The 14767-nt window shown below is 37.2% G+C and overlaps 1 protein-coding gene across 16 annotated transcripts in view; it reads right to left on the bottom strand.

The window, feature by feature from the left end:
- The window catches only part of caskin1 (CASK interacting protein 1), a 94254-nt gene extending 81585 nt beyond the window's left edge, over positions 1-12669 (bottom strand). For 9 of the 16 annotated variants that reach the window (XM_058771881.1, XM_058771887.1, XM_058771888.1 and 6 more), the window contains exon 1: positions 11997-12668. In XM_058771881.1, the coding sequence (XP_058627864.1) occupies positions 11997-12090 (94 nt within the window). In that variant the 5' untranslated portion in view covers positions 12091-12668. Of the gene's footprint in view, positions 1-11996 lie in introns of all 16 variants that reach the window. The other 7 variants (XM_058771892.1, XM_058771893.1, XM_058771895.1 and 4 more) reach the window with 2 other exon arrangements.
- Between the last annotated feature and the right edge of the window lie 2098 nt (positions 12670-14767).

The raw sequence follows: 14767 nt of genomic DNA, 5'->3' as shown, positions 1-14767 counted from the left end.
TATTATGTCTTTATAAATACACACACATACATGTATATATTTAAGAAAAATATGTTGTTTATATATTAAATATATTTATCTTTAATATAAATAATATTATATAAATATATACATGAAAATACATGTAAATATTTTCAAAATATATACTGTATGTGTGTATTTATATATACGCAATAAACATACACAGTACACAAACAATATATTATGTAAGCTAAAACTTTTATTTTGGATGTGATTAATCGCGATTAATCGCTTGACAGCACTAATATATATATATATATATATATATATATATATATATATATATATATATATAGAAAACAACATAAAATAAAATTAGTATAAAAATAAGATAAAATAATAAAATAAAATGGATGTCACCAGTGCAACATCATGGGGTTGTGACCAACTGTCCAGAGATTCACATTTGTGAGTCGAGTTAAAGGCTAGTAAAAGGACAGCCTTCCGTTATCTTCCATTCTCCAGAGGACTCTCTGCAGCACTGCTCCCATCCACTGCAGTGTGTTCCAGCTCATAGACCTTGTCAAGCTCCTAAAGTGCCTCCACTTCAGCTTAACACTGCACTTTAGCTAGCAGCTGGAGCTGCGCTCTAAGATAGCACACGCTGATAGCCTGATGTTGGTAAGGAGCTGGCAGTACTTTCCTAATCTTATATTCATGCAGCGCTATCAGTGTGGCTTCTCATCTATCCAAACAAGGGCACTGACAATGAGACTAACTCTATAGCTGAAACTGGAAGTGCAAGTTGCCACAATAACCCATTTTTGTAAGTCATCTCCACGGATATAGGTCTCAGGGTGGGGTGAACAGACATACAATGAGATAATCATCTCAAAAGACACACCAAAATATGAATGAGCGTGGGAATATAGTATTTCAATTGTTAGCTGTGAAGCATTGTTAATAAAGGCAATGCCAGCAGTCAACTCAATTTTACATTCTAGCAAACTCTGCAAGGTCATATTTATTCAGTGTTTCCCATGGATATGTTTGTGTGTCTTTCTAACACTTGCTTGCTATATTCCTGATTTGTGGTTTTAAAGGGACAGTCTGCCTAAAACGAAAATTCTGTCAGCATTCACCCTCATGTCTGTCCACATCTGATGACTTTCTGGTAACACTTTAATATAGGGACCAATTCTCACTATTAACTTGCTTATTAGCATGCCTTAACATATTGGTAGTTTATTAGTACTTATAAAGCACATATTCTGCAAGACCATACTCTCCATCCCTAATCCTACCCAAAACCTAAATTTAAAGATTGCTTAACCTAAAGATTATCAGTTATACAGGTTTGTAATAGCATGAGAGGAAGCAAATGACAGAATTTTTATGTTTTTTAACTATGAAGTATTCTCACCATTGGATCAATACTGACAATTGCTATTTGTAATGGAATATTGCATTTTTTAATATAAATTATTCATCCATGCTGCATGTTATTTTTTTAGTAATATTTAATTAAACATGAACTTCCCTTTGCAATGACATATCTTCTTTTTTTGTCGTTACACTTAGATTTATGTCACAATAGGGATGAAAAGACGATCGCAACTTCTGTTACATGCTGATGTTAAATACGTGAGACTAAAAGCTGTCTTTGTTGAAAGCAAGTTAAATTACAGTTTCAACAAAATGTAAAGTATAATTTTGTGCTGGAGGGATTTCTCTACCCACACATGACTGCAAGACGAAGGCATCTGTTTGAAATAGAGAGCAGAGAGATAGCAAGCGATAAGGAAAGCAGGATGGGCCTGACAGATCCCCAGGACAAGGCATCTGTTATCCAGAGCTGCTTCTGACTGACGCCACAGTCTGGAGGAATGTATGCCCAGCTCCATGCAGTACGTATCAAACTTTATCACTGCCACAGAGCTGAACGAGGCAAAAATATATGAGAATCTGCATTGCAGACAGCCAGATGAGTGATGGGCAACTTTTATCTTCTTCCTGGGCATCCCAAAACTAGCGCTCTCAGTCCCTAATCTCTGCCAGGACCACTCTCTCAGTGTGGCACCTGTAAACCCTGGCACCATCTGCCTGCTCTCTGCTGCCCTGTTGGGCACCATTAGCACACACACAGGAGAAGCAGCCTGATCTTTGAACCAATCTCATTAGGGCGGCGAACAGCCCACCGGTCCAGTAGGGTAGTGCAAGGATTGCTGGGAAACAGCTTCAACCTGCAGAGCCTGATGAGATTTGAGATAACATACAGTCACTGGGTCAGTCGTCATGAAATTAATCCTCATTAATAACCGGTTGAAGACTTTAATCCATGGTGTGGAATGGTGTGCCCTTTTCTCAATGGACAACTCTGACATACTGTACAATGATGCAAAGTAAATATGACATACGGGTTAAAAAATAGAGCTTACAACCTATATCCTATTTCACTTTTACCGCATTACATTCAGGAACGATCATTTGCATTTTGGATTAAAGATGGTTCATGCCAAGGAAATTTATTTTAGTATTATTTATAAACAATTATAGTTTCAATAATGTTTTTAATCAGCTTTTTTTAGTTTTCATTTCAATAATAGTTTTATTATAAGTATTAATATTATTAATGTTTTAATTTTTATTTATTTCCAGTTAGTAATTTTAGCACTTTTTAAACTTAAAATTTTTGTTTATTTTAAGATGTCCATCTACTATTTATACTTTAATAATTAATTAACAAAACAGTTTTTTTTAATAGTTTAATTTAATGCTAATTACCCTGCACCAAAGGTAATAACTATAACGATAAAGTTAATTATCGTTCTAATTCTATGAGAGTAAGTCAACACCGCATGGCTATAATGATAACAACAAAAGGAACAATATCACTGGAATCACTTTCAGAACAATTTTTTCCAACTTATGAGCTATAAAAACATTGAAAATCAGAATCCACTTCAAAGAGCTCAAGCAATTATGTTTTGTTTTTTTTGTTTGTCTACTGTCATGTTTATCTATTTTCATATTGTAAAGCGACCTTGAGTCTGCAGAAAGGCGCTATATAAAATAAACATATTATTATTATTATTATTGTCAATGTCAGTGTCACTTTATTTATAAAGCACTATTTAAAACAACAACTGTTGACCAATTTTTCTGTACTTAGCATTACATGAAACACAATAAAAAATATGACAAATAACAGACAATAAAACAAATAGCATAGCACTGCATCTTCGATTAAAAGCTATGGCAAACAAATAAGACTTCATAAGAGTCTATAAAAACTGCAGTGTATGCTTATAATAAACATAACGTAAGATAATAGTTATTGTTAGATAATAGTTATCGTTCTTGGTGTGAACAGACCTAAAGGTTGAAGTCACTCAGCTCTCCATGAATAAAATGTACCACTATGGTTTGGCAAAACCAAGTATTATAAGCCACAATGTAACCACATACAGTACGGAAACATGCATTTTTACAAAATAAGATGTTTAAACGCAATCATAATAGATAAATCTGTGGAAAAATCAGCAATGATTCCACAGAACACACAAAGCTCTGTTTTATGACTAGCAGAGGATCAGCGGTGCATTTCATCAGGGTCAGTACTGAAGAGAGCCGATGGAGCTCTCGGTGCTAATTCTTTGAAAGCACTCCTAAGAATCAACCTGACAGGAGATTATGTCTAAAAGGGGAGTTCACACTGACAGTGATTTGCAAAGTGTCCTGATGGCATTTCTGGTGACATAAGCAACAATGAACTTTATGCAAATGAGCAGTGGCAGTGTGGCACAATAAATACGGCGATTATAATAGCTGTGCAGATACAGTGAGATATCATGGTATGGGGTATGAATGCCTACACTGTTAAAAAATATCTGTAAAATTTACGGTGAAAAACCGGCAGCTGTGGTTGCCGGAATTCTACCGTAAAAAATACGGTAACAACATTTTAGGTTTTACGGTTTTAACTTATTTACAGTTAAATACCATAATTTCATTAACTGATATAATGTTAATATACCAACCTATTAAAGTACTGAAATCTGTTTTGTACCTTTGAAATAAACTGATAGCCACCAAATGCAGGTGGTGATGAGAAAGTCACATGATGAACCAAATCCCATCACAAGCAGCTTTTAAATAATAACATATATAGAAGGTGCACAGTGTCATTCACACAAGCACTAAACACCATCATGGTGAGACTCATTAAACTGAAATATGCAATAAACATTAATTTAACAATATTAGATGTAGCATACAACCCTAATAAACATAACTGATAAGAAAAAAACAAGAAGAAACATAGTTATTTCAAAGAAAAAACATAAAATTCAAACAAAATTTGAAATGCAACGCAGGGAATTCTGGGAACGTCAATTTACAGTTTTTCCCTGTAAATTTTACAGGAAATTACCATTAACCATTTAACATGTTTTTACTGTAGCATTTTGACAGTTTTTTACCGTTAAAATCAGAGTCGTTTTTTACAGTGTACTACAAACCAATAGCACGATGACTAGAGATTTAATTAGTGTAAACAGGTTTCAGTTGTCAAACAACAAATGTAGACAGTCTCCATGATACTCTTTTCAACCTTCAACATCAGACGACACAAAGAACATCCAACTGATTGTTCTCATCAAAGTGTTTACAAGCCCTTTATTTATTGTGGAAACAATGACAGCAGAATAACTCTTTGAACTTGATTATGACAAATACATGTGCCAAGACCATGCAGTTCTGACCAGATTTAAAACGGATCCAAACCTTTTCACCATAAAGTTCCATTAGATCCATTAGTAAAGCTTTTTCTAAGGTCTGTGCATGGTGAGTTCAGACAAAAAGGGTCGAATGGAAAATTTGACTATATTTTTCAAATATTTATTGCCTTTTCAAGCCATGTGGACTCCTCAAATGGAAAAGCTTGGGAAAATGTTTTAGTCCCCTCTGCTTGATGTGATACATGACATCATCAGGAATCCATTAGAAAATTCATTATCACTACAAGAGAGAAGGCAAAGAAAACAGTTCAGAGTTGAAACCTTTGCCATGCACGTGACTAATTTAACACAAAATGCAAGTTATGATTTAATAAAAGTGGGCCTGAGTGGAAAGAATTAATTCACAGACTAGATTGGATTGAAATAACTTGGAGCTACACTGGGAGGAAGATTAATGTCATGAGGGGGAGAAACGTCCATTTCCTCAACAGACTGGGTCCGTGGCTGAGACAAATGCCTGACTCCACTCGCCCCCTCTGGGAAAGTGTGATCTGATGAGCGGCAAGCAGTTTATTTAAGAGAAAAAAAATCATAAAAATGAAACGATCTTACAGTTGGGAGCTAGGAAAGCAGGGACGACACTCTTGGAAAATGTGTGGGAAGCTATTTTGACAGTATCTCTGAAATTCTGTCATGTTCCCAATGTTATGTTATAGGGCAAATTTCCTCCCCAATTGTAATAGCTGCTTCACGCCTGTGCGCACATATCCAGCCAGATCTCCTCATGCACACTCCAGACGGGAACTTTAATCATGCCTGAGTCCGTAAGGATCAGATGGATTCAGGTTTGCTGGATATGTGATCTGTTCATCTGTTGTAGCTCGGCAGATATGGCCTCCAGACAGAGACATCTGCACTCTTTCTCAGCAGGCAGCCGCAATTCTCCTCACAGCTGCCTGTCGGTCAGCTCACCCCAGTCCAACATCTGGATGTGAAGATCCTCAATATCAATCAGGATTCTTTATTTTCAGTAACATCGGATTTACTGAGTCACTCTTAGTAAGTCGCTCATTAAATCTGTTTATTTGTGGTGAGCATTATGATGAATGACTGCTGCTGTGTCTTCATTAGAAACGTATACTACTGAATGAATCAAGATATTTTATGAGGAAAAATAAGAAGGTACTTGATTATCCATTTAAAACTGACTGGATTGTTTAAAAAGTGTTATAATTGTAATTCTTTGAATAATAATACTACACATTACACCATTGCAAAGTATTCATAACCATGTGTGCTGTAGTGCATTTAAAATCTCAAAATTCAGTTTCAATGATCAATTCAGGTTCGATTTTCAGGTGATGTTCTTTAGCACTGCGGCATATAAGAAATGACAAAACACACAGTCCGCTATCCAGCCTCTCTCTCTCTCTCTCTCTCTCTGTCCACCCACCTCCACTATACCCACGACTTCATTGTGTGAGGTTACATAACAGCTGTCAGCCTTCAGCCCCTGTTTCTCTTCACACCTCTCATTGATGTTCACAATAGCGCAAGGTTTTATAGACTTTTAAAACTGTACGAGGGCGTTTTTCGACCTTTTAGCCTATCAATTTGCTGATTTTGTTATGTATGAATACTACGGGTTTATCGTCAAAACTGCAATTATACACTTAAGGCTATTATGACGAAACGTAAACAGATTTAATGTGCACCGTGCTGGGGAGTCTGATCAAAGTGATAGTGATAAGCACATTTATATATACCAGACTAGTTCAGGAGCATGCTGAGAGGAATCAGCAACAGTTAATGTGCTTAAGAATTCTGTCGCCCCCTCTACCTTCAGGATTATGTGGGTCAGGTCCTCAGATTAAGGTCATGTGCTGTAAACGCTCCAGGGGACCAAGGCAAAAACAGGACAATGGGTGGCTGGCATTCTCTCAGCGAACTATTGTTGTATTACACATACTGATACAGGTAACTGATACCTGATAAATGATACCTATTATTTTTTGAACTAGTACAACTTTTTAAATTTGGTGTGGTAGAACTATGTTAACATTAACATTAGTTATAACAATGGTTAATGCATCAAGAAATAGCAAATAATAATAAAGCTATAAATGTACAATACTTTTAAAGTGTTTATTAATGCTGTTTAATGTTTATTTCAACATACAGTAATGCAGTAGTATCTTTTAGTATCTAATTTGAAGTAATATCAATTAACATTGATGCATTATGAAAGAACATGAATTAACGATGAACAACAAGTTAACCGTCGAATAAATGCTGTAAAAATATTGTTTATTGTTAGTTTATGATATGAAATGCATTAAATAATGTTAAAAAATTGAGCCTCACTGTAAAATGTTAGAAAGATACTAATTTCCAGTTATTAGCCTATTAAAATTAACACTGCTAATGTTTTACTTTTTAAAACATCACAGCAAATAATATTAAATTATTCCATGGTCTGTCTGAATACTGGATTCTGATTGGCTGGCAGGTATGCACAGGTATTCCGAGTCAGTTTAATCACCGTTCCATATTAATGCGCTGCTTTAATTGATGATGTACACTAACCAACAAACATCGCTCTCGCACGCACACACACACACACACACACAGAGAGAGAGAATAATCTTGTTACTCAACCTTTACTATATATGTATCCATATATGTCATTCTTTTAATATTACTTGTTCAAATGTTATTTCTATTGGTATATTGTTCCAAATTACACTGTTGTATATGTTGTATATGTTCACTTCTCCTATGCATGCTTTGGCAATGCAAAATGTGCTTTTGTCATGCCAATAAAGCTAACTGAATTTAATTTAATTTAATTGAGAGAGAGAGAGAGAGAGAGAGAGAGACAGGTCGGAGATCGCAGATTGTTCTGCACACACAACTTGTTGTCAACGCTTTTCCGCGATTTTTATTACTAAAATAAAAGATAGATAAAAAGATTGCTACATTATATTCCCCAGCAACGAGGTGATAAAATTGCTGTTTTTGAAGTAACGTTAATTATTAACTTCATCCAGCATAAATCCACAGCTCAGCTCTTGGCATTCTGATGTCCTTCAGAGTCAGAGATGTAATGTTATGATTGTCAAATTCCGCTTCAACTCATAGGCAACTAAATATGTCTATTTCGCCACTCATTATAAAGTAAATTACTTAATACTTAGACAAATATTTTCTATATCTAATCCAGTGCATGAACTTCATAATATATAGTTTGAATACAAGCAAATTAGGACATTTTATAACGTGTCATTCATTGTCTTTAATTTAACTTTTGATGCCATGTGGTCTGATCCAATGCCAAAAATCTTCACTACAAACACAAAACTGTCACACTTAACCAGTTATTCAATATATTCTGTAATGACACAATTGTTTTTACATTGTTTAATTTTAAAATTAAGATTTAATTTCATTATTATGTTTCATTTTAGTGTAAAAAGAGAAAACATCCTGGGGGATCACTGCAAATTAATATTTTGATGCTTTGAGTAGTTACTGAACTCTGATTTTGTTATATAATCTTTGGATAGATCATGTCGTGTCATGTCAACCACCCACATCCCATTTACACTTGTACTGGACGGCCACGCAGATGTCAGATATCTCCATGGATACCCACTACAGAGGATTTCCAGCCACCTGACAAACCCGTTGAGCTCTGAGCTTATAAATATGCAGAAAAAAACATCCTCCAACCACATCCCACCGATTTCAACAGTATCATTACTTCGGTGAGCTGAGAGTCATCCATCAATCTAGCACTTCACCCCTACAGCATTCATTTTCTCACCAGATTTATTTCACTCCAAAACGCCAGAATCAAGCCAGCAGAGGAAAGCAGAGTGAGCGAGGCCTACAATGATCTGAGTTTTTTCTCCTTAGGGACCCCATATGTTTCGACTGCTAAAATAGCTCGGCTCTAATTGCTGCTGGGATATGTGAACAGGTTGTAGATGTGGAGAACGGATAACCCATCCTGTCATGTCTTCATCAGTATGTTGAGTCACGCTCTGCAAAGTTCCACTCGATTCATTCTAATGAAACTAATCAGCAATTTACTGCAATAAGATATACTGTATTCCAGATGTTCTTTCTGTTGGCTTCTGCAGCAAATGCGTGTGGAAAAGGTGGAGAATGTGCTGAATACGTGGAAAAATGCTGTGCAGATATCGTCTGGAAACACTCTTTCCAATTCACCCTCCCTCTGGGCTCATATACACACTTACACCTCCGTATGCAGACCACGGTACTGCAGATAAATGGACAGAAAAACAGGTTCACCCCCATTGAGAAACAAACACCTCCGTGTGAGACATCTGCACGAGAGTCCTGCTCACCGCTAAAATCCCCTAGAGGTGGCCAGCCATCCAGTGAGATGTGAAAGTTTAGTTGTGTCAGAGTAACTGATGGCTTTCCACAGTCTTATTTCTGCTTCTCTTGCTTTCCCTCCCAGCACTCTTTCCTCTTTTCTCTCTCTCTTTCTCTCTGCGACTCACTTAAAGCCATCTGCACTGTAATTCAATCATCACACTAAGCAGTGGAAGTAATGATTACTTGGATTAGCTACAGGGCTCCAAGCCACTGTCTTAATATTGACTGGCAGTGACTGCAAATATGAGCTCGGCAAGCAGCTTCGTTTCACTTTTTGGGAGATGTTTTATGATGTTTTCTGAACTCCCATCATCATACTGCCAATATTTTACAAGATACATGCGTGCTATTTTAAGATAGATAGATCATAACATGCAATGTGGCAATTATGTGCATAAATACTGAGTACAGAAGTATGCACTACCAGGTCACACATGGATATTAACATCTGACAACAGCATACAAATCTCACAATTAACAAACCATTTTAGATTTAAACATTACTGAGCATTACAACCAAAAAAAAACAACAACAACAAAATAAAGTAGCAAATACACTGAAAAAAATTATACTACATTTTTTTAAGGTAAGTGGTTGCAAACAATTTATTTTAGCTACATTTAATTTAAAAAAAAATGTTGAAAGTTAGTCAACTAAATTTGTTTATTTAAATGTAGCTAAAATAAATTGAATGCAACCATTTACCTTAAAAAAAATTTAGCAAATTAAATGAATCATTTTTTTCAGTATAGTATGCAAATACAACTGCATAATTTATTAATGCCACAATGCATGCTGGGAACCTAAGCACCAGCACAGGACACCAAACTATTAGAATTCATCTTTAAATGCGTTATTGAGAAATGGACGATTACTGTAATGCACACAGATAATAACTAGTTCTACAGCACAATGCTGCTACATTATTTTCTGCTCCGAAATTAAATACTGTACTAATGTAAATGTACTAGCACCAGCCAGGAATACTCTAAATTAATACTAAAATGTTTACAAATGTATAAAGGAACCACTATCTGCCACTAATCATTTGCATCTCCAGAGGTATTTTGGTATCTACCAAAATGTTCTCAAAGCCAAAAGGTCTTGCTACCAGCCACTTGATTGTTCAAAGCTACAGTCGACATTTTCTTGAATGAATAAGCTATGGTTTCATCATAATAGTATTTTTGTACAAAACAAAAGCAAGTACGTATTTCAGTCAATTGACCTAAACTTTGTTACAGAGCCCAGACAGCATCCAGCCCAACCAATCACTGTCAAGCAGGAGACTGCAGTTGCTCTGACTGGAACTAATTGGCTTCTGGGTAGCTTTGTGTTTCCAATACAGAGGTGGAGCTTTACATAAAAGCCAACCAACACATTCACAAAGGCGTATCACTCTCTGTTTGAAGAAGCTGATTCATTGTTTTTGTGTGAAATGCATTAACTTGTCTGTAAATCTATACTGCGTTTCATGAATGTGAACTCAACACAGATTTTCATAAAAGCAGGTCTCAAAACACCTATATTCTTCATAATATAAGTGAAATGACTTACAATAACAAACCATGACCTGAAACAACCGACTATAAAAGACATAATACTCCAACATTATATCACAGTCAGTGTTTTTCCCACAGAGCAGCCTCACACACATTCAGTGCCAAAAAGCTGTCATAGTTTACAGCATAAATCTACGTGTTGCTTCGGTGGCACAAAGCCAAGTGATGAAGCTCACTGGCAGCTAGTTCCTCTCTCTCCTATTGTGAAAGTGCAGTGATGTGGATGCACCTCATGCTCGTTCACCCCATCATTACAGGGGGCAGTGTTTAGTCGAGCAGGAGTGTGCTGCTGCCACACTGGAGAACAGGCAGAGGGGGAAAGGAGACGAGTGCCGAGACAGAGCCTGGTGCTCAGAGGAGCATCGTGACGGCCGTGGCTCTCTGCCTTGAGCCCCCGGGGTTATTCTAATCCGAACACGCTCGGCGCAGACAGACACGTAAGACAAAGAAATCTCAGTCGAGCCGTTGTGTGAGACACCGCTGATAATGTCACAGATGTGGTGGAGGAGATAGAAAGCAGTCCAGCACAATGCATTCTGAGATGCAGCCACCTCAGTTTGTGGTGTTCAAAGCAGAACATCAATGAGAAGCTCAATCCAGGTGGGCATGTTCACAGTTGTTTTTCAACTGAAAATAAGAAACTGCCAAGCAAATTAGGGTCTCACTGGGGAATTGTGTTTTTTTTGTTTGTTTTTTTTTCATTTCTCAAATACAAAAATATTTCATGTTTACCAGACAGCTGTGTCTAGATTTTTCCGCCTCTCGAAAGACATTCATTTCCAAAACAAGCTCATGCACAAACAGCAATCATTAACATTCAAAACGCCCCTTTTTGACAGTGAAAACATCAGAATAACTTGAACATTGCAAATCAGGTGAATAACTTGGGGGTTGTGGAGGTGTGGAGGGGGGACACAACCTCATCAGGATCGGTTGTTCCATAATCACATGACAGTCGGGAACATCACAGAATCCAACATTGGGAACCCTCTCTCCTGCTGAAAAGACCAGCTCAGTCCAGTAATGAATTTCCATACTGGTCTGGTCCACCAAAACCAAGATGTGCACCAAGATGACTGACCTTGATGGTAAAGCTAGTTAAGAATCTTGATGAGGACATCAGCACCCAAAACATAACATATTATGGTATTTCCAAACAGCTTGAGTGAAATCTAAACAGCTCTAGCCATAATTAAAGGGTAGGGCAAGTGTTTGCCTTCTGATCTGAAAGTAGATCCAACTACTCACGATCTCTCTTGCCTCTATCAGCCATAACAACATGGCAAGCAATAACGTAAATGGCTTTTTTAATCAAGCAAAACCTACTTGCTTTCCCAGGTTTGGGCCTCTGCAGGAGCTTCTGCACCGTCATTAGGTCCTCAGTCTTCACCGCTTGCAGTAATTCCTGATCTTTCCCCATCGTTATTTATTTTACATCCAAAGCATCCTCTGAATGTGTGTGTAGTGTTGCCCGGAGAGCTCCTCTGCGGATCCTCCCTCTTGCGATGGAGCTGCAGGGCGCGATGATGATGAGGATGAGGATGCACACTGGCGGAAGGATGCTGGAATACTATCGAGTTGGTGCAGCTGGATCCCGCGAGCCACAGATGTTCGTATTCCGGTGTCTAGAAGGTCATTTAAGCACCACGGTGACGGACTACTTGAGATTAACGCATCGGTGATGGATCGGACCTTCAGTCTGCGTTGCAATGGCCAAACCTGAACAGTCTGTTCTAGAAAACCATCATCAGATAAACCAGCTTCAATCACGTTTTGATGCGATGCATTCGAAAATGCAAAATCAATGTTTCTTTAAATTCCCAAGAGCGGTTTTTCCTGGGATCCGTGAGGCTGTGCTGGAGACGCATCAGTCGGCGGTGCCATCGCTCCGTAGTACTCGCTCCGTTATTTTCTGTGCTGCGATGGGTCTACACAAGGAGCGTGCAATGTGCATTTCCCCAGCCTCGGATTGGGCTGACATTGCTGTGGTAAATGGCTCCGCTTCATCCAGAGGGCGGTCCCAAAGTGTAGGAACACCCCCCCTATTCCAGTGCTGACAGCCACATGCGTTTATGCGCTGCTGTATGTATCATAACACACGCTGATGAAAACTGCCTTGTCCTGTAGCTGGCACAAGAAACTTTGTAACGATCTTGTTTTGTACATTACACCGACGTGCCAAAAGTGGATTGCACCAGGACGAAAACGCAACTCACCTGAGCACTATGGAAACCCGTTTAACTTTAGTCCTTGAAACGAACTAGTAGGCTATATGTAGTTTTATGCTACAAGTAATTCTTTTTAATTGGTAAATAATCCAGTAGTCACTTGTAGCCTATAATGAAGTAGTCGCTAATAGTTATTAGTGCAATAATGCAACTAGCCTATTCCGTTTTCAAATATTGGTAAATTGTCACTAATAACAAATATTAACAAAATGTCACTATAAAGTAGACATTTACTAGTCATTGCATGTGCACATAACAAATCACATAAGAAATGTTACTAACAACAAGAGATAATTATCAGTGATTAGTTAAACGTCTCTGAGTTATGAGTAATGCAGTTAATAATAAAATATTAAAATGTACTTGTAACTATTGGATTAATCACTTGATTAATCAACAACTACTAGTTCCATCAAACAAATACTAGCTAGTCTAAATGAATTTTGCCAATTTATCTCCATGGATGTTGGAAAGTAAATTTGGAAAGCAAGATTAAGCATTTCACACCGGCACTTTTCTTAGAAGTTAAAAAAGTACATAAAATAACACTTGCAGTTTTGTTTTTCTTACCTCTCAAATCCAGCAAATGCTGTCAGCTCTTCAGTTCGAAGGAGCCTGAAGATTACAAAGTAGGGTACAAAAAGCGCTCGGCTGCATGAAGCCTACAAAACAAAACCGTTCCCTGAATGCCTGGTCAGACTTATTGTCTTAACTACATGGGGTTTCTTTCAGAGTCTTATATCCAAGTCAAAGCACGATGACCCTCTTTCAGAGAAGAATCCAGTCATGACTGTCATGTTGTATTCACAGCTACTTAACACTAAATTTACCAAATTTCAGAAAAAAATGGAGATATCTCAAAATATCTTTTTTTTGTCCCACAAAAGCAAAAGTCATATAGGTGATGTGTGAGAGAGTAAATGTTGATCCCTTTGTCATTTTATTGTATAGAAACACTGAGGAAAAACTTCTTAACAAGTCCGTAATCTTTAAAAGTGAACTCTGATCTGAATCAGTCTGATTAATAATAGTAATATCTAAACCCAGAATGTTCTGGTTTTGTAATCAACAACACATGAAAAACTTGCATAAACATTTAAAAGATTTCAAATGATAACGAAACTAATGACATAAAAGGCCATTCTATTGCACTTGTGTTTTAACTGTAAAAAAACTCTTTAAAACTTTATTGCCCTAATCATCACCATCATTAATACCTGCACAGCCCTCATCCAGACATTACTGACCCTGTGAAACATCTGTTGTACAACATCTGACTGTGATCCAGCGCCATCCAGTGTTACATAATAAAAAATCAGTTCTAGGATGCATATCACACTTGCAGACATCTAGTGTTTATTGAGCACATTACAATTCAGCTGTCAATTTTTTATTTTATTTTTTTTGCAGAGAGAATGCAGTGAATGGGTGGAGACAGGCCTCTTGTGGCTACCACCCTTTCTAAAGACACTGTATTCAACTCCAGTGAAACATGAGAATATCACATTTCATGTGGTCTCCACATTTTCTGACAGTTCTGAAAGCCTTTAGGAGTCACATATTTTTAGCAAAAATTTAAATAGCTAATATTAAATAAGACCTTGAGCGCTTAATTCCTATAATCCTGTGCAATATTCTAATACATAATAAATAGTTAAATATTAAATATGTTTTCTCACAGCCAGCTTTGCAAGAGGAAATATTTAGGAGCAATATCCCAGCAGCATCAAGCACTGTTAGTCATGCAGGCTGTAAGTGAATTGCACAGGAGTGATATTTTACATTTGCCTAAAGAATAAATATGATGTTCATGTTACTTCATAACTGGTAAAGGGTATTTGGCTTGCTGTACGCAAAGGAGGGGCTCAA

The sequence above is a fragment of the Onychostoma macrolepis genome, chromosome 03, assembly GCF_012432095.1.
Source record: "Onychostoma macrolepis isolate SWU-2019 chromosome 03, ASM1243209v1, whole genome shotgun sequence".
NCBI lineage: Eukaryota > Metazoa > Chordata > Actinopteri > Cypriniformes > Cyprinidae > Onychostoma > Onychostoma macrolepis.
Note: the sequence above shows the minus strand (reverse complement) of the source record. Positions and strands in the feature narration are given on the sequence as shown.